Here is a 23,689-nt window from a genome sequence, read left to right as displayed (position 1 = left end):
CTCCCACGTCAAACACAACCCTGATGCCGCCCTCAATGAAACCGAGTTTGACAACCCTGTTCTAGATCCTTGTTTATACACAGAGTAAACCATCTGCAAAGGAAGATTAGTCAGCAGCTTATCTGCTCTCAGATGAAGGAAATGTATAGATTTGTCTTTAATGCCAAATGTATCTATTTGGGAATGGGTATCATTATATTGTAAAGGTTGGAAAATTACTGTGCAATTTCCAATTTCCAGTTTCCACTCCTAGTCAATCCTCACACCCAGATCAGAGCAAGCACATATGACACTCAGTTCAACTAGCAAAAAATATAACTTGGTTTATTTATTCAATTTATATGGCCACCTGTCTCAACAAATGAGTCTGGGCAGTGACTAGAATTAAAATCAAATCAAAAGCATTACAAAAGTTAAAATACAAAGTAGCTGAGAAACAGCAAACCCAAATCACTTGTACAAGCAAGAAGCGGTTCCCTACATACACTTCGGGGCCTAGGCCCAGGCACATAATCAGGCCCTTAGGACCTTATGAAAGGCTAGCAAGGCAAAATCAATGGTGACATGTTTAATCTGGTTTTTAGAAAAAGTCAAAGAAAAGAACAAGCACATTATTTTTAATGCATGTTGGATAATTTTAATGGGCTGTGGGAATATCCTTGGAAGAAAGGAGGAAGAGCCACAGCCAAAGCAATGGTCAGACAAAAGATGTCTCAGCCCACAGAAGGCATGGGGGTGGAGAAAGCATCTCAGAAAGGACCCTTCCTTTCCAGTTCTCTGGAAAGTAAAGGCAAAGAAGGGGAGAAGTGCTTTTGGGCATATAAGATTCTGTTAGTGTAACCTTATATAAAGGTAGTATCAGTACTCATGATTTTGGTGTCTTGTCTAGGCTACCTTTAGGGGCTGACACAGTGGTGAAATCCAAATTTTTTTACTACTGGTTCTGTGGGTGTGGCTTGGTGGGTGTGATGTGGCTTGGTGGGCGTGGCTTGGTGGGCATGGCAGGGGAAGGATACTGCAAAATCTCCATTCCCTCCCCACTCCCGGGGTAAGGATATTGCAAAATCCCCATTCTCACCCCACTCTGGGGCCAGGCAGAGGTGGTATTTGCCGGTTCTCTGAACTATTCAAAATTTCCGCTACCGGTTCTCTAGAACCTGTCAGAACCTGCTGGATTTCACCCCTGGGCTGACATGAATCATAGACCTTTTGAGTTAAAGAAGGGTAGATTTTCCAGGAAGCCAAGGTTATTTCCGTTTAAGTACAAGTGGATTACATAAAGGGAGAAACAAATATAAAAATATCGGCTCTTACATTTGCCTTGGAAATACAATACTTTTTAAAATTAGAAAATTAAACAGAGACAATACTTAAATATAGGAGAGGCGATTACCAGATTTGCCTTCAAATCACATTCAATGTTTAATTTACATTTAAATTTTGAATTTAAATCAGCCTTTAAGGTTAGCCATGTATTCCAGAATTTGTATCCTCACAACCCTGTCTGGCTGAAGTGCTTTTGAAAATGTTAACAAAAGCTTAAAGAGCAAAATTGACATTAATGGAGTGAGTTTGGAGACTGATGCCTGCCACATATATTCCATATAGTACAAAAGCTACATCAGACCAATAGCTGCCTATATTGTTTCTTCTAGTGAATGTCTTCTTAGCTCTATTCTTTTCATGGAATTCTTGCCAGAATAATTATCTATTATTTCAACATATTCATCTAGGTTTTGCATGATCTCTTTCAAATGCATTCTGTGAAAACCCACTATGTCCCAGAACTGTTTTTATATTGAAACCAGCTTTTGAAGATGATTTTTTGAGTAGAGAAGTGTTAGGAGATGTAACAACCCATTGTCTCCCAGCCATTTTCTCTTTCCAAATTTAAACAGCACATTTTCTTTGCTTTGTGGAGTTCTTGGTATTCTGTTGGTACTAGCCAGTTAGTAATGAAATGTCCACAAGCAACCAGCCAAGCTTAGAGAGCACCAACAATTTTACAGAAATTTTCTTCTATTAGAACCACAAGGGTCCAATACTTCCTTATTTTCCCCATCTCACTAGCTTCTAGATCCTTGTTTATACACAAAGCAAACCATCTGCAAAGGAAGATTACCGGTAGTCAACAGTTTACCTACTCTTAGATGAAAGAAATGTATAAATTTGCCTTTGTTTTTAAAAGCGCACAGAATTGAGAAGTGTTAATATTCCTTTGCAAATTATATGTAATTTGTCCCCTGAAATAGCTAGGGCTTAGCAAGCTGAAGAATTGTGATAACACTGTAGATATATAATGTGAACACTTAGAAACAACAATCCTGAGGCAGAAACACCGGGAGCCACAAAACCTGGGTGGGCATGGCCAACTCGATGTCAGTCACTTCCACCAGTCACATGACACCCAGCCACACCTACCCAGCTGGTCATTATTCATTTTATTTATTTATTTATTTATTTGTTCCTATTTCTATACCGCCCTTCTCCAAATAGGACTCAGGGCGGTGAACAGCCAAAGTAAAAAACAGTACATACAAAATTAAAAGCAGTTTAAAATAATTAAATATTTTGGCCGTAAATTAAAACAACCCAATTTAAAATCAATTTAAAATTTAACTCAAACTCATTAGGGCAGAGAACCAGTTGTTAAAAAACACTGGGAACCACAAAGCCCCTTTGACATATCTCTCTCTCCCCTCCCTCCCCCCTCCCTCTCCCCCTCTCTCTGTATCTTTCTATATCTCTGCCCTGGCCGCTTCTCCATCCCCCGCTGTCACCCTTTCCTTCTCAGGCCAGGAGAGGAGTGACTGGTAGGGGAGGGCGAGGGGCGGGGGCAGCCAGTGGTGGGATCATCCGATAGGGAGCCACAGCAGAGGGCCCAAAGAGCCGCATGTGGCTCTGGAGCTGCAGGTTGCTGACCCCTGTTCTAACCAATAGGTCCAGCAGTGCACTCTTTCATAATTTCTCTAGTAATATGATGTAAAAAGATGTCACTGGAGCGATGTATTTCTAGGCATCTAGGCATCTTTCTGAGAAATACATTTTGCATAAAATGGCTTTTCTATGCTGTACCCATTGAACAGCAATTTGATATTTTTCTAGCTTGGATGCTACAATTTACTCTTTTGTAGTAGTCTGATAAAGAAAGCCTTTAAACCTACTTTTAGTGGAATCTGTTAGATTTAAACCTATAGAAAAATTGATAAAATATACTGTATACTAATTCTTGTTCAGTGAAGCTCAGACCCAAATATGATTAGGTTGCTAAGTAATATGCCTGTTTATGCAAATTATCTGGATTTGAGGTTTATTTTTTGTTTTTCACAGATGCTAAAATTGTGCGTGCTACTTTTTTATTATTTTGCAGGAAATTGAATTTTTGGATATTACAAGCATCCGAGACACTAGAGTGGGGAAATTTGCAAAGATTCCTAAAGTAAGTTTATGACATACGGTGATACATAAAAGTCTTCTCTAACCTAGTGTCTTTCAAATTTAGAATACTTTGGCTCCTAAAATTAGGTGAGCTGACTGGCAATTTAGAAATCAAGGAAAACTGTCCTTACATCTTTTGTGATAAACTCAAACCCAAAACTGTCACAAGCAGAAAAAAGGAGCAGGGTTTTGATTGTGCAGTTGTAACCTTCTTGACATTTTCCATATCTCCCCAGGATGCCCCTGCTCACTGCTGTTTTATCAGCAAGTTATAAAAAGTGGTACATTTCCCCCCATCCTTTGTAACAATGTGTATAGTATGAAAGGCCATGTGCAATTTGAGATGATACGGAAAAATAACTTCCAGTCTGAAAATCTTAGCAATCTTGGAAATGGATTTAAGTGTCTGCAGCTGTGCTAGAAAAAGTAGGTTTTTCCATCTGCATCTTTCCCTTTCCATTATGTTCTCCCCAACTCTAAAAATGCTACACAGAAGGTCCTATAATACGGAGAGATTTCTCCAAATTTGGCCATGACACCTTCTCTGTTTGGAGCTCTGTTCAGAGAAGGTTTCTCAGAGCTCTGAAAATAATTCTGCTAGCAGTCTGGCACAGCTGAATGCTAACCAATTTTAAGAGAAAAGATTGAGATGACTGTGCCTCCTTTATGTGCCATGAAGAAACACAATATTGCTGAAGAAAGGGAAGGAGAGAAAAAGTATTGATTTTTAGAAGTAAGAGTCAAGCTTCTACTGTGAATATTGGACATTAATACAATTGAGCGCTTCCAGAAATATTTCACAAGAAGATTCCTCCACTCCTCTGCTCGTAACAAAATACCCTATGCCACCAGACTTGAAATTCTGTGTTTAGAAAATTTAGAACTACGCCGCCTTCGGTATGACCTAAGCATAGCTCATAAAATCATCTGCTACATTGTCCTACCTGTCAATGACTACTTCAGCTTCAACCACAACAATACACGAGCACACAATAGATACAAACTTAAAGTGAACCACTCCAAACTTGATTGCAGAAAATATGACTTCAGCAACAGAGTTGTTAATGCCTGGAATGCACTACCAGATTCTATGGTCTCATCCCAAACTTTAACCTAAAACTTTAACCTAAAACTGTCTATTGTTGATCTCACCCATTCCTAAGAGGTCTGTAAGGGGCGTGCAAAGAGCACCAGCATGCCTACCGTCCCTGTCCTAATGTTCCCTTTAATTGTATTCATTTTATGTACTCAATTCATGCTTATACTTATATATATTATCTAATATGTATTTGATAAAATAAATAAATAAATAAATAAATAAATATAAATAAATAAACTATCATGGAGAGAGAAAACTTCTGGGCATAAAATTGGTGGGTACACTCTGTGTGTGTGTGCGTGTGTGTGTGTGTGTGATATAGGCAACAGAAGTGCACTATTGCTAGGAGGCTGAGGTTTGCACACACTTAAAAGGAGTTCAGAAAAGAAAAAAGATCAGTTTGAATGGCAACAGCCAAAGTCTCCCATGGTCAAAAGTGATACAGGGCATTCTTGACAACACTTGAAAGTGCAGCATCAGCAAGATCACAGCTTTACAATATTTCTTTCTTAGGGCCAAACAAGGACCAGTTTATGTAAGCATTTTGTAATACAGTGGTATGTGACTCACTTGCATGGCATTTCTTGTATTTCTTTAACTATCCTCCTCCTGATGCAACAGCATTAAAATGGAAGTGTTCAAATAGTTCCTCCTTTTCCCAGAGTAACAATTGATGCGTTTAATTTTAAGGCCAGTAGTAGTAATGCTCCTCTATATTAAGCAGCAAACTGCATTTTGAAAAATAGCCATTAGATAGACAAGATTCTAGTATAGATACTGTCTTTGCTAAAACATCTGCTTAGAGGTTGTCCTGTATTTCTAGACTAGGAAAGATGTTAAGGATTCTGGCCTTATCAGGGCCAAGCCTGTGGAACAAGATGAAGAGAAACAAAATGCTTTCAAAATGTCGTGCTGACTGAATGCAAATTAAAGAAGCAGAATATTGAAAACAGTTTTTCTTCAATAGCCCCGTGTTGGTTATCACATTTAAAGGCCATTTTAGGAATTTGATAAGATGTGCAATAATATACACCTGAGAACCAAAACCAGCTTGCTAAACTCATCTATAACTAAGAAAGAAAAAGAGGGGGAAATATTGAGTAAAGACTATTATTTTCATTAAAATATAATTTTGTGTTCAAAAAGCCCATTTTGAATTTTAAAGCAAGATTTTCTCAAGTCTCCTCACTTCTGCTTTCAGTTTTTCTTCTTAATGTGCTTTTATTTATTAATTTCTATATCTATCCTTTGCAGAATCACAAGCTCCAAGAAGTTTTCAAGTTGGATTTTCCAAAGAGCAACTTTTTTCACAAGATATTGACTGTGGTTTCTGGTCCTGATATGGTGGACCTCACATTTCACAATTTTGTTTCTTATAAAGAAAATGTTGGAAAGGTATTAGAAAATAAAATAACATTATTGCATTAATGCAAGCAAAACCTAACCATAATATCCACACAGTGCCATATGTGAGAGAATAGTTGTCATTCTGTTTAAAGTGCTGGCATTAGAGATGGCAGACACTGGTTTTGAACCAGCTTGGACATTAAGTTTACAGAGTCTTTTTATACATGTGTGTCTTTCCTCCCTAACATATTTCACGGAATATATCCATGGACAAAAATGGAATAATATGTGACTGTATTAAAAGCTAAATAAACATAATATCAGTGTGATATTGTGGTTATGCTAGGCCTGATTACTTTCATATTCAAACCCCCACTCAGTTATGAGTTCCCTTCATGGCCTTGAAATACTCATAATGTCTTAGCCCAAACCCACCTCACAGAACTGTGATGTAAACAAAAGATGGCAGGAAGAATCAAGTATATTGGACTAAACTGTCTTCAAGAAAACTTGGAATTTATATTTATTGACCTTCTATTTCATTTTGTTGTATGAAATGCAATGACAATAAACTAAACAAAGCTAAACTAAACTAAACTAAGCTAAATTAAGCTAAGCTAAGCTAAGCTAAACTAAACTAAACTAAACTAAACTAAACTAAACTAAACTAAACTAAACTAAACTAAACTAAACTAATTTATTTTGACAATTGCCTAAGTATGAGTATCAACGTGATCATCCATTTTAGATAGAAGGAGAAAGATGTCAATTGCTTCCACTTAGTTTAAATTCATAAAAAGTAAATGTCAATGATTCCAAAAAGTGGCATAGATTAGAATCTTGTCTTTAGAAAAGATAGCCATAATAGAAAACGAGCATTTATTCCATGTGGAAATACTGCCTGGCAGAGCCACTCATGTGCTGAAATGTAGATGTTCACTTTGCAAGTTTTGGATTTTCAGCTTATACCCTTGGCTTCATTTTTCAGAAATGGGCAGATGATATCATGGACTTCATTAGGAACCCCTTTATATACAATGCTTCCCGTTACACTTTTCTGGAGAAAATGTGAGTAGTTATTGACAAAGGTTGTATTTCCAAGTATTTCTTGACAGTTCTAGTAATATAGTATGGTGACTGAATGATGTTGAAAGCTGGTCATTTAAAAACATTGGAGTGTAATGTTGTTTTAGGAGGTCCATACATATACGAATAGAGGAAACATTAGGACAGGGATGGAAGGCACGCTGGTGCTCTTATACATGCCCCTTATAGACCTCTTAGAAATGGGGTGAGGTCAACGGTAGACAGTCTTAGATTAAAATTTGGGGGGTTTTGGGATGAAACCACAAAGTCAGGTAATGCATTCCAGGCATTGACCACTCTGTTCCTGAAGTTATATTTTCTGCAATCAAGTATAATCGATTATAATAATTATAATATATAATTATAATATAATATATAATAATTATATAATAAATAAATATATAATAATATAATATAATAATTATAATATATAATTATAATAATTATAATCGAGTATAATCGAGTAAACATATGTTATCCATACTCTTCCCCTCCCCTCAAAAAACAAATAACAGTCAAATATGGGTAAGACATTCTCTTCACGTGGTAGCTGATAAAAATCCAGTCCTAGTAGTATCAACTCATCGAAATTCATCTTATTGACCATTTGGGACCATAGGAGAAAGAAACAAGGGACTTCCTCTTTATTTCTTTGCTGGTCCCCGCTCTTCTTTCCTAAAGTATTCCCTTCCTTCTCTTTGTATTCCTTCTGTGAAAACCTAGAGATCCAGGCTTGATACTACAACAGATAACTTTAATTGCCTTTTGGGATCTTAAAGCTTCTATTTTGGATACTTTTAACAGTCTTGATTCTAGTCACACAAGTTCCAGGCTCCAGTTCCTGAGGGAATCAAACCAGGGCTACCTCAGTTGTTTTTCCCTACAATGGCTACCTTTCTTCATTCTTTTTTGTCCCACAACTTTGTAAATATCATCCTAATACTAATAAAAATGTATCTGTTCTGCCCTTTCCTGCAGTCTGGTGAAACTAAAGCTGCAGCTGAATGCTGAGGGGAAAATTCCTGTCAAGAAGTGAGTATGGTGTTCATAATGCTTTGGTTAATGATGGACTCATCATTCTAAGAGGGCCCTGGGTCATAGCAATAGCATAGGCTCCCATTGGGATTTGGGCAAAGATGTGACCAGCTAACCTCTATTCGAGGCGTATAAGTTATTCAGTGTTTTTCAGATGGAATGGCACAATCCCACAAAATACAATGGAATGTAGATGTCTGTTGCACAAGGGAAGTATTCCATCTTAACAATTTGATTACACACATATATACACTGTCATTGACAACAAAGCACCACCGATGTATCATATTTGTGACAGATGTTTAAATGCATTACTTCCTTGGCAACCTTATGCAAAGAGTAGGCCTTATCTTGTAGCTTTGCTTTAGGAAGAATGAGCGATTATGCGTGCGCTCATGCTCTTTCTATTTTCATTGAAAAGGCTGATTCATCAACAAACCTTCTTCTTCTGGCCTATGGTTTACAGATTAAAGAAGGTCAGAGCTGCAATATGGCATAGTTCATAAGGGAAATTCCTTCTTCCTGGGAATAGAATTGTGAAATGTTTAATCAGAAATCAATTTTTGATCTGGTTAGCCTCAAGAGCTTCCTTATGTTTTCTATTCAATGCTTTTATTGTGATGTATTGAATCATGGTGGCATCTTATAAGTACATAGGCCATCTGCTGCCTCATATGTTGGTTCAGTGGTCCCTAGAATTATCCAGAAATCGTGCCTGCAACATTTGAGAGAAAGTTGCTGAAATACAAAAGTTTTGATTTCTTGATATCTTTGTAAAAAAAAATGTGTTGGACATTTCAGAAATCCATCCTCTCAAATAAAAACTCCGTTCAGCTTCAGAAACACAGAAGTTTCAGCTCTATTCACTTTGGGAATGTGACTTTTCTGCCTAATACAAACCTTAGACACTGAAGGTTTGGAGTTTTGAATTCTACTCTGACATAATATTCTCCTTCAGTAGAGTTTGTTTATTTTAGTATTATAATGGTTATTCTTTATGGGCAGTCTTCCAGTGGTGGGTTGCTCCTGGTTCGCACTGGTTCACAGGAACCGGTAGTAAAAATTTGTAGTAGTTTGGAGAATCGGTAATAACATTGGCTGGCCACGCCCCCGAACCGATCCCCAGCCCAGTCGCAGCTCACTTACCCCGCCAACCTCATCAGAGGCTTTTTTAAATAACTTTTAAAAGCATTTTTTCTGCAATCTCTTCGGCCGAAGAGGTTGCAGAAAAAAATGCTTTTAGGAGCCTCTGACGATCAGGCAACTCAGCTGGGATCGCCAGAGGCTTTTAAAGGCATGCTTTTTCCTACAACCTGAAGTGGTTGTAGGGAAAAAAATGCCTTTAAAAGCCTCTGGCAATCCCAGCTGAGTTGCCTGATCGTCAGAGGCTTTTAAAAGCATTTTTTCTGCAACCTCTTAAGGTTGTAGAAAAAATGCTTTTAAAAGTTAAAAAAAAAAGTTGGCCACACCCATCCACCAAGCCACGCCCACAAAATAAGCTACGCCCACAGAACCAGTAGTAAAAAATTTTTAGAACCCACCCCTGCAGTCTTCCCATTAGAACATTGCAGTCTTCTACTAGTGGCCCTGTCTCTCTTTCATTTCATCCCTTTCTTTTTCAGTATTTTTCAAATGTTTCCCGCGGACAGAAAAAGGGTAGAGGCAGCATTAAGTGCCTGTCATCTTCCACAGGGGAAGGTCAGTAATTTTTTTTTTTTTACGTGTATATACCCCAGAACTCATAAATGGAATTAGAATTTAATTCTGAACAAGGTATGTAAATTATGTAATAAATACTGATTTCCATAGACTGTTCATCAAAACTCTTGAGCAAATGGTTTTGATCCTTCAGCCCAAAACTTTGCTATGCTGAACAGCCATATCTGAAAAAGGGATTCTATGCAGCTTCGTCTGACAGGTCAGGAAATAAATGGGTAGAAACAGTCTGTATGAGATCACTGGGACTACTGAATTCAATGAATATACCCTTGTGCTCCTATAAGAATGTGCATATTTTATTTAGGCTTAATACTTGAATAAAGTGATTGCTGGTAAATGTATTCATATTGGTTGGTATCAAGAGTAAGGCATTTGATACAATCCCGTGCCTTGAAAATAAAGAGAGGAAGACTGTTGAACATTTAAACAAATAGTGAATTGGAATCTATTGCCAGTCTACCAATATCCTAGAGAAATAACTGAACGGGCAGTCCTTGTTTAGGAACTGCCTTGGACAGCAACAATTCACAGCTAATGGCAGTGATAAAAAAAACTAACTTTGCAACCAATGCCCACATTTACAATCTTTGCAGCATCATGTGTTTCCCATTACAGTTAGTTTGTCAACTTCGAACCGAACCTGGTAGCAGCCATTTTCCTATTCCTCAGTTGCCACACAGAGGGGGAAGTGGGGAAGGAGGTTGGAATGCATAACTAGACGCAACAGAGAGCTTTCTTGTGAGAACCCAGGTCATCTCTACTGGCAACAGATAAGGTAGGAAGGAAGGAGTGCCTGGAGAGCACTTGACCTAATTGGCCAACATGACCTGTGACACTTGGGAATGGGGTTATTTCCTATTGTTAATTATGCTGAAACCGCAGGAAAGATTTAGAGTTGGTTTTCCTTTAGAGCTGTGCCGATATGTACTCAATAAAGAAGATATTTGAGGAGGATTCTAGTCTCAGAGTTCTGATTTGCTTGGGTTCGTTAGTTGGAACTTTGACATAGTTAGTACATATTGCCCTGTGTAAAATTGTAAGCACAGTTATAGTCATAAGATTTTTCACTTTGTAATCCTTTTGGTTTTATACTACTCTTCCCCAATCTAGTTGTGTTGGACTGCATCATCACAAATTCTTGAATTGTGGCTAATAATTTTGGGAATCCCCAAATTTAGTACATATATAGTATTCAATGCCCTTACATGCAGCCACCAACTTTACCCTCTAAACCCTTAGATGCATGTTTGCATGTTTGCACTATTCCACAAGTGTTGTCACTACTGCCATTCTTGCAATGCTCAGTACTTCTCCTAAGTTCAGGTGTGGAAAGAGGAGGGTGAGCCAAGCAACCAGGATAAACTGCAAATTCTCACTGATGGAAAAGAATTTGCTTCCCATTTGCAGAATTTCCTGCTGTGCCAGAATTAAATTGTAAACTAATCATCTCAGCTAGAGAAGGGTTGCAACAACATATTGAGGTAAAGGAACCACAACAACATGGCACTTTTACAAACACTACAGGTGGAAGGGCCCATAAAACTACTCTAGCTACATCATCTGTTCTGTGAAAGAAATTACATTCTTAAGGGAAAACTGAAATGCTTGCTAAATGTATTTTTCTATTTCACATGCAGCTTTTCTTTGTTCTATGTCATACAACGATCTCTTTGTCATATTTAGGCTCAGGAGAAAGAATTCATGTTACAACTCAGAATACATTGTTAAATCTTATCTTGAGCTGCTCTTTCATTTTCAGAATGATGGTATCAACCCAGAAGACTTTCCTGAAACAGTGTATAAAACATTCCTGATGAACCTGTGTCCTCGGCCAGATATTGATGAAATATTTACCTCACAGTAAGCTTTCATAGTGTAAGAGATACTATGTAGGTAAAGGGAGTCTGGGTGAATCCAATGAAATCTAGTACAGTTCTCATCCTTCAGCATTTCTTGTGCTTTGTGTTTGGTTGGATTCATATGAGTCTTTTGGGATTCTGTATTTGTATTCTGTGTCATCCAGAATTGCAGGCTAACTCTGCCCACTGCCTGGAGTTTGATCCTAATAGGTCTCAAGGTTATCTCAGCCTTCCATCCTTCTGAAATTGGGACTCAGATTGTTGGGGGCAATATTCTGACGTTGTAAACCACCCAGAGAGTGCTGTAAAACACTGTGGGCCAGTATATAAGTCTATGTACTGTTACTACTGCTAGTATAACTTATTATATACCATTTTCTCTACAAAGAAAATTCTTTATGGGTGTTAGTTGTTCATTTGTTCAGTATGCAGATGTTTGGGAAAGTTTTAGGGTGATAAAGGAAGCGCTTTAGATTGAGCTTTATTTTTGCACCAGTTGTTTCATGTCTTATAGTGCTGAATCTGCAGTGCAGAAAACGATAAGCTGGAACAAGCTTGTTCAATACTTTAAAAAAATTGAAAGTTGCCTTGCTTCTAAGTGGGGCTTTTCCAGGGACCTCTAAAGACATTCTTCTTCATTGTTTTTCCTTAGCCATTCAAAAGCCAAGCCATACATGACGAAAGATCACCTGACAAAATTTATCAACAAGAAACAGCGAAATTCCCACCTCAATGACACGCTTTTCCCTCCTGCCAAACCAGATAGAGTACAGGGTCTCATAGAAAAATATGAGCCCAGTGGGATGAATATTCAAAGAGGTGAGTCTTTTCTATTAGAATGAGATTTTGTCATGATCCCACGCATGATCCCAAGTCTATAGAGACAATAGAGTGCTATACACTGTCCAGTTCTTATGTGGATGTGAACAGGATAGGAAGCATAAAGCAGTAGTGAATGTGTTCATGTGTGCTTGTTTGATCTATACACATATACGTACTGTACACACACAGATATTTGGCAGTCTGGTAATATATTGCTGAATCGCCTCCCTAATATCAATAGAACAGTAAGACCTATAAAAGAACAAGACAGTGTTGAGAGTCTTGTGAATACCTCAGGGTTTCTGAGAGTTTTGTGAATACTTCAGGGTATGCCATCAAAAACCAGTTGGCCTTTTCTTGATTAACAGTCCTTTTCTCCCAGAAAAAAAATATATTGTAGTCCTAACATTGTGGAATGTTTCCTTATAGCCTTTTTCTCTTTGTCAGCCAACAAAAATTGGGTGAAGTTGGCTAAACAAAGAATCTCCAGAAGATTAAATGGAATTAGGAATAAAAGTTATGAAATAATCATAACTCACAACAATCATACCTCTATTGCCTTTGATTTTAAGTCAGAATAAAATGCTGAGGGGTTGGGGGGGGGTGCGGTTGGAACATCCAACTCAGAGACAGGCGCCTAATTTCCTCCAGAAGGTTTATTCTCTAACTCCCACAATTCCTTGTCATTGGCCATCTTGGCTGAGGCTAATGGGAATAGAAATCCAGAACATTTGGAGGGCAGCAAAATACCTATTCCTGATTCAAAGTCATCTTCTTCAAGGCCTTGAATTCCACTCCCAGTCACAATACAATTGTTTGCTCCTGCAGGGCAGCTGTCTCCTGAGGGAATGGTTTGGTTCCTGTGTGGTCCTGAAAACAGCATCGTATCTCAGAACAAACTGTTGCTATACCAAGATATGAACCAACCACTCTCCCACTACTTCATCAACTCATCCCACAATACTTACCTAACAGGTATGGTGATACCTACCAAGATGCACTCATTTGTCCCAGTTAGGATCATTTTCTCCAAGTTGTCAACTTTTATACCGGTATGTGTTTAATATTACAATTCCCCACATTTCCTGGTTCTGCCAGTTCAAAAAAGATTAGGTAACAGGTGCTATGAAAGATAATCATCCAAGATCTAGCCATTGATGATCAAAGAAAATAGGCAAAATGGATCACAATCATACCATAGGGCAGATGCCTATAAGCCTATTGGGTGCTTATAACTTACACATCACCTAATGTATTTGCCTGCTGAACAATCATTTTCATTGTCTTCTATATTAATCATAACACAGAGAGCAACTTTACATCCACACACTCACTCATACTCACATTTACATACTGGTATCCACTTTCCAATTGTTGGTTATTGTTTTATGATTTTATTAATATTTTAACAGCTGGACAGTTTTCTGGAATCTCATCTCCTGAAATGTATCGCCAAACTCTCTTGGCTGGTTGTCGTTGCGTGGAACTTGATTGCTGGAAGGGACGTCCTCCAGATGAGGAACCAATCATCACCCACGGGTACACTATGACAACTGAAATACTGTTCAAGGTACACATTTGCTGGTGGTTTTTTCCTATTTGTTTTCTTTGAGCCCATATAGTTCCATCTGATAAACTGCTACCTGAAGTGGTTTGGGAATAACGAGAGGCACAAGCAAGCAAGTGACAACAGCTCTTTAATATATGGTGAGACTTCAGCAAAAACTCAGGGGCTGCAGCCCTCCTTATATACAACTCCGGAGAGGCTGTCAACCAATCAGAACTTAGACAGGTTTGAAACTCCCGCTGAAAAGTATCAATACATAACACCCCTCCCTTCCCAGAAGGCACTAACATTCAAAAAATTTACATAAATACACACAAAATCTCGCAGGTGCCCTGGCCGAGTTCTCGTTCTAGTTGACCTGCGCAGTTCAGTGTTTGGTGGGGCGTCGAGCTGGTCGGAGGGACTTTCTGTCTCTCCCGGCTCTGCCAATGGAACCTCCTGGATTTTGTCCGGGGCATGGTTATCCCCGGCTGGGAGTGGCGACTCTCTGGGGCAGCGCTGGAACCAGGGCTTGTCAGCTAAGTATTCACTCGAACCCGGGCTTGAGTTAGCTGTTTTGGGAAAGTTGTTGTAGTTAGGTTCGGAGATGTCTAAAGTGATGTTTGCCTCACTGACTATTCTTTTCCTAAGTTGGTCTATGTGGCGTTTCCAGAGTCTGTCCACCCCTACGTCTACCGTGTATGATTTTGGGCCCGTTATGCCCACTATGGTTCCTGCAACCCATAGAGGTCCGCTAGCATAATTGCGAGCGAACACCGGGGACCCAACCTGGAACTGCCTTAGTCCGGTGGTCTCTCCCTTAAAATTCTCATGAGTATAATTGGGGTGAAGCCTGTCTAACATGCACCGAAGCTTCCTGCCCATGAGGAGTTCGGCGGGGCTTCTCCCTGTGGCCGTGCATGGTGTGGCATGCTGGACAGCTAGAAATTGGTCTATCCTGGCCTGCCAGTCCCTGTTATCTAGCCTGGACAATGCTTCTTTGGCCGTTCCTACGAAACGTTCAGCCAAGCCATTAGAAGCCGGATGGAACGGGGCCGATAGGGCATGGCGGATGCCGAGTCTGGCCAGGTAGCCCTCAAACAGGGTCGCTGTGAATTGAGGGCCGTTGTCAGATACCAGAGTATCCGGTAGGCCATGGGTGGCAAATAGTTTGCGAAGGACTTTGATGACTGCTTCGGCTGTGGTTGAGGGCATGAGTATTATTTTGAGCCATTTTGAAAAGGCATCGACTATGATTAAAAATGTTTGCCCATGGAAGGGGCCGGCAAAGTCAATATGGATCCTCCCCCATGGCCCTTTTGGTTTCTCCCACTCTTGGATGGGCACTATCGGGGGATCGGGGCGAGACTCCTGACAGGGTCTGCACTTCCCCACCCACTCGGATATGACTTGGTCCATGTTGGGCCACCAAACGTAACTGTGGGCTAAACTTTTCATTCGGACAATCCCTGGGTGTCCCTCGTGCAGTAACTCCAAAACCCTCGTTCTCAGTTTCGTTGGTATGACCACCCTATCACCCCACAACAAGCAACCTCCTTGCATAAATAATTCATTACGTTTGTTAACATAACCCTGGTACTCCCCACCGACCGCCTTGACCGGCCACCCCTGAAGGACCCAACCCATTACAGTACGAATTACAGGGTCCCTAGCAGAGGCTTTTGCCACCTCGCAAGAGGAGATAGGTCCCAAAGTCATAGCATCGATCAGCAGAACGGGGGTCTCCGGCGTGGGGTTGACCAGCAAATTGGGGAGGGGGCAGTGGCTGAGGCGTCCACGTGGCCCAAGGTCCGTCCGGGTCGATGGACAAGCTGGTATGAATAGGCCGATAGAAAAATGGCCCACCTGGTCAACCGTGGGGACAGGGCAGCGGGGGTGGGCTTGTCACCGGCCAAAAGTCCCAGCAAGGGCCGGTGGTCAGTCACAAGTTCGAATTGACGGCCATAGAGGTATTCATGGAACTTGGGGCAATTGCGCCGGGGGCTGCCTGCGTTTTTTCTGTGGTGCTCTGTTCGGAAAACGTCCTCATCAGACTCGGACTCCGAGCTGGATCCGGCGTCTTCCATGTGCACTGGTGTGGACTTGGGACTGTCTTTGCTAGTCAACGGACGCTGCAGTGTTTCTGCGGCTTTAGTGGAGGCTTCGTGGGCCCTGGCCTCGTCTAGGGCTCCAGCAAGCGTTAAATCAGGCTTAGCAAGTAATCGCCTTTGCAGTCTTATATCTCAAATGCCACAGATTAGCTGCTCAAGCAGCGCATCGTCCAAGTCTCTATAGTCACAATGTGTTGCGGCTTTACGCAGGCTCGCCATGTAAGCGCTGACCGGCTCTACCTCTCTTTGCACTCGTTGTCGTAGTTGGTATCGTTGCACGAACTTGGAGGGAACGGGAGCGTAGTGAGCCCGGAGGTTTGCCATCAGGGTGTCCCAGGAAACGGTCTGGACCGGCGTTGGCTCACAAAGTGACTCCGCCATCTCGAGCACATCCGGTCCGCAGTGGCTTAGAAAGAGGGCTCTCTTTCGGTTAGCGGAGGGTCCCTGCATGTCGCTGGCTTCGAGCGAGCACTCAAACCTCGTTAGGTACGAGACCCATTTTTCACGGGCCGGATCAAAAGGCTTGGGCGGAACGTAGGCAGACATGTTTGGTATGTCTCCTGTAGTTCGCCTCGTCGCCTAGCTGAAGCTCGTGGTCTCACTGGTTCGCTTCTTGTGGCCTCAATCCCACCTTCGTCGCCAATGAAGTGGTTTGGGAATAACGAGAGGCACAAGCAAGCAAGTGACAACAGCTCTTTAATATATGGTGAGACTTCAGCAAAAACTCAGGGGCTGCAGCCCTCCTTATATACAACTCTGGAGAGGCTGTCAACCAATCAGAACTTAGACAGGTTTGAAACTCCCGCTGAAAAGTATCAATACATAACACTACCCCATCCCAAATTAAAGATAAAAAATCCTTATACCAGGATAATTTAACAATCCACTGCCACTCTGTCTTGCCAGAATTGAATATAACTATTCATCCCCATCCAGATCTTCACATCCTCCAGGCACTGGGACATGATCTTGATAGCATTACTTAACTCAGGATCAAGATGTACAACTGGTATTATCAGCCTACTGATGTTACTACATCCCACATTGGAGGATGAACTCTTCCAGTGGTTTCATGTAGCTATTAAAGAGGAAAGATAGGAGATTCAAACCCTGAGGCATCCCACAGGTAAGGGGCTAAAGGATTAGCCTCTCCTCATTCCCACTTATATCGATTGGAACCAACTTCAGAGAAAGGAGGAAAACAGCCTTAACACTATGTCTCTGTAGTATTTTCCAGCCTGAAACACAACTAGAAAGGGTCCAGATATCCTACTTCAGGGCTTTCTGAAGCTCCACCCCAGCCACTTCCTCAACAACTCCCCACCACCACCAAAAGAAGGGAACTAAATTTCCATTTAGTTATATTGATCTTAAAAATCTAGAATGCAGAAATTGTACCCAGAATTGGGGAGGAGATATAAAATGTTCTTCTGATTTACTACAAAATCAGGTACTCCCTATTCTAAATATAGATTTAGTTCATTCACCTTATGTTGGTTTTTAATTATAATCATTTATTAGTTCATTTTTTGGCCTAAATGAGTTTGATCTTAAAGACCTTAAAGATTTCCGTTACTTTCTGTGTTCTGCACAGCAATACTTTGACATTACTGTAATCAAGTCACGTAAGACATAGCAATTCAAATATAGATGCTTAAGATCTATATATTGCATCAGTGATGCATGCATAATAAATGATAGACTTATATATTTAAATGATCAGAATCCTATTCTTTCTTCCAACCCTTTCAAGTATTTAAACATTTTCTTTTGTCCCAAACATTCAGAAAAGAAGTTGCTCAGTAGGTTCCAACCTTCAGCTGTAGTTTAAGCAGCAGGGAAAAGAATAAATGGACTCTTTAAACGATTGCCCTGGTAGTAGTTTTTGGTATTAACAATTTTACATTCTCCATCTTATGACATCACAATTACCATGACACAGCGCCACGCAATCTACAGAGCAAATAAAAGCTATTGTGCTCGAGTAGGGCTATAATTATTATGGGGACTGATTGCTCTGCACCACAACAATGAAACTTGAAAAAGAATTACAGGGTGTTAACACAGCATGTACTTTTCATTATAGCTTATATAACATTTGGACATTCCCCTCTCCTCTTTCTTCCTACTTAGTTTCCCTCTCCAAAATAACTTGTGGGTGGAAAGATGTGGCTCTCTCCTGATTTGAACCTACATCAGTTTTCTTTGAAATCAGATCATGTCAAGAGGCAGGATCAGCCTCCCCTTCCCCAGTTCATGAACCACTGCTTGTTCGATTAAAAGTTGTTCTGCAAAAGACAATCTAAAGTTATAGGCCGTTCAGTACAGTTGACTCTTGGTGATTTTATGAGCTGAAGTTCACTATTTTAACCTCTTTGGCTTGGATCCCATTTTTGAGCTTGTTATGTGCTGATAAAATTCATTTGGTATTAAAGTAGCTGCAGAATGAGGCTCAGTTTACCCACAGAAGATAAATGTCCTATTTAAAATGATGTCAATCAATGGCTGGAGCAACAGGAGAGGGTAGATAATTACACAGAAAGAAGTATCATCAAGAACTATAAGTTACAATATTGGAGTAGGGAAAATAAATAAAGAGGATTCACAAATGTATTACCGTATTTTTTGGAGTATAAAACACACCCTTTCCCCCCCCTAAAAGGAGGTGAAAATGTAGGTGCGTCTTATACACCGAATGTAGCCCCGCCCACCCACTGGCCCCCACCCTTTGGCCTCTGCCTCCCAGCAGTTTACCTCCTTGCAGCAAGCAGCAAGACGAAACAGCTCATTTCAGTTTCAGCACAGCCTAATTAGCACAAGTTGATTGTCCCTTGGATCGGCCTCCCAACTCAGCTGCTTGCTGCAAGGAGGTAAATTGCTGGGAGCAGATTTTTTTTTCCTTGTGCTAATCAAGCTTGCTGAAAATGAAAATGAAAGTAAAACAGGCTATTTGCTGTTTGCTGCAACGAGGCAAAATTGCTGGGAGGCAGAGGCTGAGGCAGATTTCTTTTTCTTGTCTTCCTCAACAAAAAAGGTAGGCGCATCTTATAGTCTGGAGCATTTTATACTCTGAAAAATATAGTATTTATTTATTTATCACATTTATATAGCCGCCCATCTCACAAAAAACGACTTTGGGTGGCACACAGCAATGAGATAAAACATCCTGTAAAAAAACCCCAGATATAAATTCCAGAATTTATAATGCTGTCTCACAATCCATGACTGTCCAAAGAAAGTGAGTGGTGGAACAAGCAAAAATCTCATTCATAAACTTTATTCATTTATACAATATAAAGCAGTGGTGGGATTCAGCTGGTTCTCTCCGGATTGTGCAAACTGGTAGCGGCGACTGCGGGAGGCTTCACTTACCTGCCCTGACGTAATGCGCGACTACTGCGCGTGCACAGAATGCGCGACTACTGCATGTGCACCTCAGGGGATGAAAAATTGCTATTGCAAGCATCCTTTCTTTTGCTGCAACTTCTGAATTCTACACTATGACTAAATCTGTAGATCTATAGATTATGGTTAGAGCTGTTAGTTTTAACAATAAATTTGATCGTGGACTCAGTTATTGTAGTGTTTAATTTGGGGGGTAAGAAATAGGTCATTATAAAATGCAAGTAAATTGCCAGGGCGGTTGCATTTTAAATTAGACAGAGATGTAATCAGGCTAAAGTTAGAAGAGTTTAATTGCAATTTCAGTCTATAAAATTAGAAAAGGACCCAGACACAATTGCTCATTTTAAAATTGCTTATCTCTGTATTTTGGTATATTTATGCATTTCAAAATAATTCAAAATATTACAAAGTAATTGCCAGTGGGTTTTATCAGGCATCAGTCTATAAATGACTGTTCACATGGTATTAGAAACTCTGAGATCATTGTACATACATACATTATGCTGATAATTATCACACAAATATGCCCATCTTACTGATTTGGGTTCCAGTTATGTATGTGAAGGCTTTCCCCTAGACATGAGTAATTTGTGGTTTTCCAGATATTGCTCAACTAAAATTCTCCCCAGAACCACCCAGCACACCAATTATGAGAGATGTTCATCGGCATTTGAATCATGTAGGTTTCTTCTCCTTAAGCAAACATTACATTACATTCATGGAAAGCAGATTTTTCTCCCTCGCTCACATTTTCCCTCTTTGTCTCATACAGGATGCCATTGAGGCTATTGCGGAAAGCGCTTTTAAAACCTCTCCCTACCCAGTAATCCTGTCTTTTGAGAACCATGTGGATTTGTGAGTATTAGGATCTTATGCTGCGGTAAAGGATTGAAAGTGTGTTTTGATAAACTAGAAGTGGGGAGGAGTGTATTCAGTCAGGATAAATTAATTCTTGCTGCAATATTTACTGGCAACTTTCTAGCAAATCAAAATTAACAGTGGCCTACTCTTTAAAGTTTAAAGAAGGGACGCAGTGGCTAAGATGCTGAGCTTGTCGATTGAAAGGTCAGCAGTTCAGTGGTTCGAATCCCTAGTGAGCTCCCGTTACTTGTCCCAGCTTCTGCCAACCTAGCAGTTTGAAAGCACGTAAAAAATGCAAGTAGAAAAATAAGGACCACCTTTGGTGGGAAGGTAACAGTGCACCTCTGGCGTTTAGTGATGCCGGCCACATGACCACGGAGACGTCTTCGGACAGCACTGGCTCTTCAGCTTTGAAATGGAGATGAGCACCGCCCCCTAGAGTCGGGAACGACTAACACATATGTGCGAGGGGAACCTTTACCTTTACTCTTTAAAGTAAAACAAATGCCATGCAAAATCCCAGTCAATTACACGAGAAAGCAACTGTATACGCATTTGCCATGCTAGTTTTCAGACAAGAAACATCTTTCATCCAGCTCTGGGTTTTCTCCTGAAGTTTTTCTTTAAGTTTGGTGCTCAGACCGCTCTTGAAAGGCTAAGCAGGATTCACAATCAGGAGATGGTAAAAGCTGACACCTATGTTTTCCTTTTCAAAGCTTATTTATAAGTAAAAGGAAATTCTCATCCAATCTTCCCATCCCTATGCATTGAAACAATTATTCCTAGATTTCCTAGAAAATGTATTGATTAAAATGGACCTGGGAAGTGTATTCCATCCAAATAAATGTGGAACGCACCAGTGTGATAGTTAAATTACTTAAGAATTAAGAGAGAGGAAAAAAAATCTTAAATTAACTCTAAATAATTTCAAGGGAATTTTTAAAGCAATTACCATGAAGTAGCAAGCATGGGATATGGTAGAGAAGAGATGCAGACCAAAGTTTAGAAAAAAACAAACATTTTCTGGGGTAGTAAATTTAGATCAGTCTTGCACATGCTAGGTAGAATATAAAGAGAGAGTAAAACAGGTGAAGCATTGATGATGCTAAACTCAATTTTTTCTTAATTTATTCCTTTCCTGTACTTTCTTTTAGGCCTAAGCAGCAGGAAAAGATGGCTGATTACTGCAGAACCATCTTTGGGGACATGTTGCTGACTGAACCCCTGGAAAAATATCTAGTAAGTGAATAGAAAAATTAATTAGTTAAGTAGTCATTGGATGCACTTGTTCTGACCATCTGCATTTTGCGTTGATGTGAGGATTATATGAATATTAACGTGGTCCATTTCTTTCTTTGGTAGCTAAAACCTGGAGTTCCGTTGCCAAGTCCTCAGGATCTCATGGGGAAGATCTTGATTAAGAATAAGAAGAACCAATTTATGCCTGGGGAGAACCAAGATGCTCTGAAGAAGAGGAAGAGTTTGGAGGATGAAGCCAAACCAACCCATGAAGTCACAGACCAACCCATACCTATAGAAAAGGATAGCACAGGTATCATATCATACAGCAGCCTTTCCAAACTTGGCTTCCTCCAATTGTGTTAGGATTATAATTTCCACAAATTCAAGACACTTCTGACAAGTGAAGTTAATGGGGGAAGCCAGATTCACTTAATGACCACATGATTTGCTTAACAACTGCAGTGATTTGCTTAACTATTGTGGCAAAAAAAGATCTTAAAATGGGGCAAAACTCACTTAACAAGTGCTTTGCTTAGCAATGGAGATCTTGGCATCAATTATAGTTGTAAGTGAAGTGCCACCTGTGGTGATTCAGGATTATCTAAATTGTATTTAAAAAAAACATTTTAGAGAACATGTATAAAGGAGAATAGAGCTGCATAAAAGTCTGATTCTTTTTAACAAAATGAAAGACTAATGATAGAACTATATAAAGATGATGTAAAGCTTCAAGATGTACTTAACACTTCCTTCTCATTTCCCCCCACAATAATAATTTTGCTGGGGGATAGTGACTGTCCCAAAGTCATCCAATGAGCGTACGTTTCAAAGAGCAACATCTACTTTTGCATTTGTTGCTAAAGAAATAAAATCTGAATTCATGGCCCCAAAAAACCATGTAAATTAAAAACAATGATTGGGGCTCAATAACCACTGTTAATTATTTTCTTATGCACTTCTCAAAAAAATAAAGAGAACACAAGCAGAAGACATCCGAGATCTGAATGAATGAAATAGCCTTATTAAATACTTTGTTCATTACATACACCGTAGTTTATACACCGCTCAAACAACTAAAGGGAACACAAAACTACTGTATGTAATGAACAAAGTATTTAATAAGGCTATTTCATTCATTCAGATCTCGGATGTCTTCTGCATGTGTTCTCTTTATTTTTTTGAGCAGTATATATTACAGATCCCTATAAGATAAAGGAGCTACAGTGGTATATATCCAAACTAACCATCTTAATTTGCTTTGAGTTAACATTTTTTATGACCTGCCTCCATTGACTGTTAGTATGTTGTAGTTCACACCGGTCAACAATCTGTGCCTGGGTGAGTGAGCTTCTAGAGCTCCAGAATAGATAGTTGGGTGGAGAAAACCAGAAAATATCAGTCACTCTGGAGGAATTAGATTAGATGAGAACTTTCGTAAGCATACTGATTTTTCTTTCAAATTCTCAGTCAAGCCAGTTGAGGAGGGTGAAAAAGTTCCTGAAGCAGAGAGAAATTTGGAAAACCTAAACGAGGAAGAGATTAAAAAGCTACAGTCTGATGAGGTATGATTTATGATTTTGTGTATCTAGCCTAAGTATATGGTAATTATTCCAAGACTTTAGTTTAGCTTCCAAGGCCTTAGCTTAATGGTCTAGTGTACGGTAATATCTGTTCATAGGATATTGTCCTGCCCTTAACCAGATGAAATAGTTTGGAATTCATACTTTCCTTCACTTAATGGAAGATGATCAGAGGATCACCTCATAAAAAGTAGAAAAACTTCTTATGAAATAATTATGCATTATGATTTTCTGTTAAGATCTGTGAACCTTTTAACAGAATAACAGAGTTGGAAGAGACTTTGGAGGTCTTCAAGTCCAATCCCCTGCTCAAGCAAGGGACCCTATCCTATATCATTCCAGACAAGTGCAGGTCCAGACTCTTCTTAAAAGCCTCCAGTGATGGAGCCACCATAACCTCTGGAGGCAAGCCGTTCCACTGGTTAATTGTTTTCACTGTTAGGAAATTTCTCCTTCGTCCTAGGTTGCTTCTCTTCTTCATCAGTTTGTATCGATTGTTTCTTCTCTTGCTTTCTGGAGCTTTGAAAAATAGGTTGACC

The 23,689-nt window shown here is 39.8% G+C and overlaps 1 protein-coding gene across 1 annotated transcript in view; it reads left to right on the top strand.

Annotated features, from left to right (window-relative positions):
• PLCB2 (phospholipase C beta 2) overlaps nt 1-23,689 on the top strand; it is a 58,879-nt gene that overhangs the window by 9,826 nt on the left and 25,364 nt on the right. The window contains exons 3-15 of the mRNA XM_034417870.3: nt 3,371-3,439; nt 5,792-5,932; nt 6,873-6,952; nt 7,949-8,002; nt 9,628-9,703; nt 11,484-11,584; nt 12,236-12,402; nt 13,234-13,380; nt 13,818-13,975; nt 20,240-20,322; nt 21,483-21,567; nt 21,691-21,880; nt 23,038-23,132. Of these exons, the coding sequence (XP_034273761.2) occupies nt 3,371-3,439; nt 5,792-5,932; nt 6,873-6,952; nt 7,949-8,002; nt 9,628-9,703; nt 11,484-11,584; nt 12,236-12,402; nt 13,234-13,380; nt 13,818-13,975; nt 20,240-20,322; nt 21,483-21,567; nt 21,691-21,880; nt 23,038-23,132 (1,446 nt within the window). The remainder of the gene's footprint in view (nt 1-3,370; nt 3,440-5,791; nt 5,933-6,872; nt 6,953-7,948; nt 8,003-9,627; nt 9,704-11,483; nt 11,585-12,235; nt 12,403-13,233; nt 13,381-13,817; nt 13,976-20,239; nt 20,323-21,482; nt 21,568-21,690; nt 21,881-23,037; nt 23,133-23,689) is intronic.

This window comes from Pantherophis guttatus, chromosome 1, assembly GCF_059756535.1.
Source record: "Pantherophis guttatus breed Tessera chromosome 1, ASM5975653v1, whole genome shotgun sequence".
Classification (NCBI taxonomy): Eukaryota; Metazoa; Chordata; class Lepidosauria; order Squamata; family Colubridae; genus Pantherophis; species Pantherophis guttatus.
The sequence above is the reverse complement of the archived record's forward strand: the minus strand, read 5'-3'. Positions and strand labels throughout refer to the sequence as shown.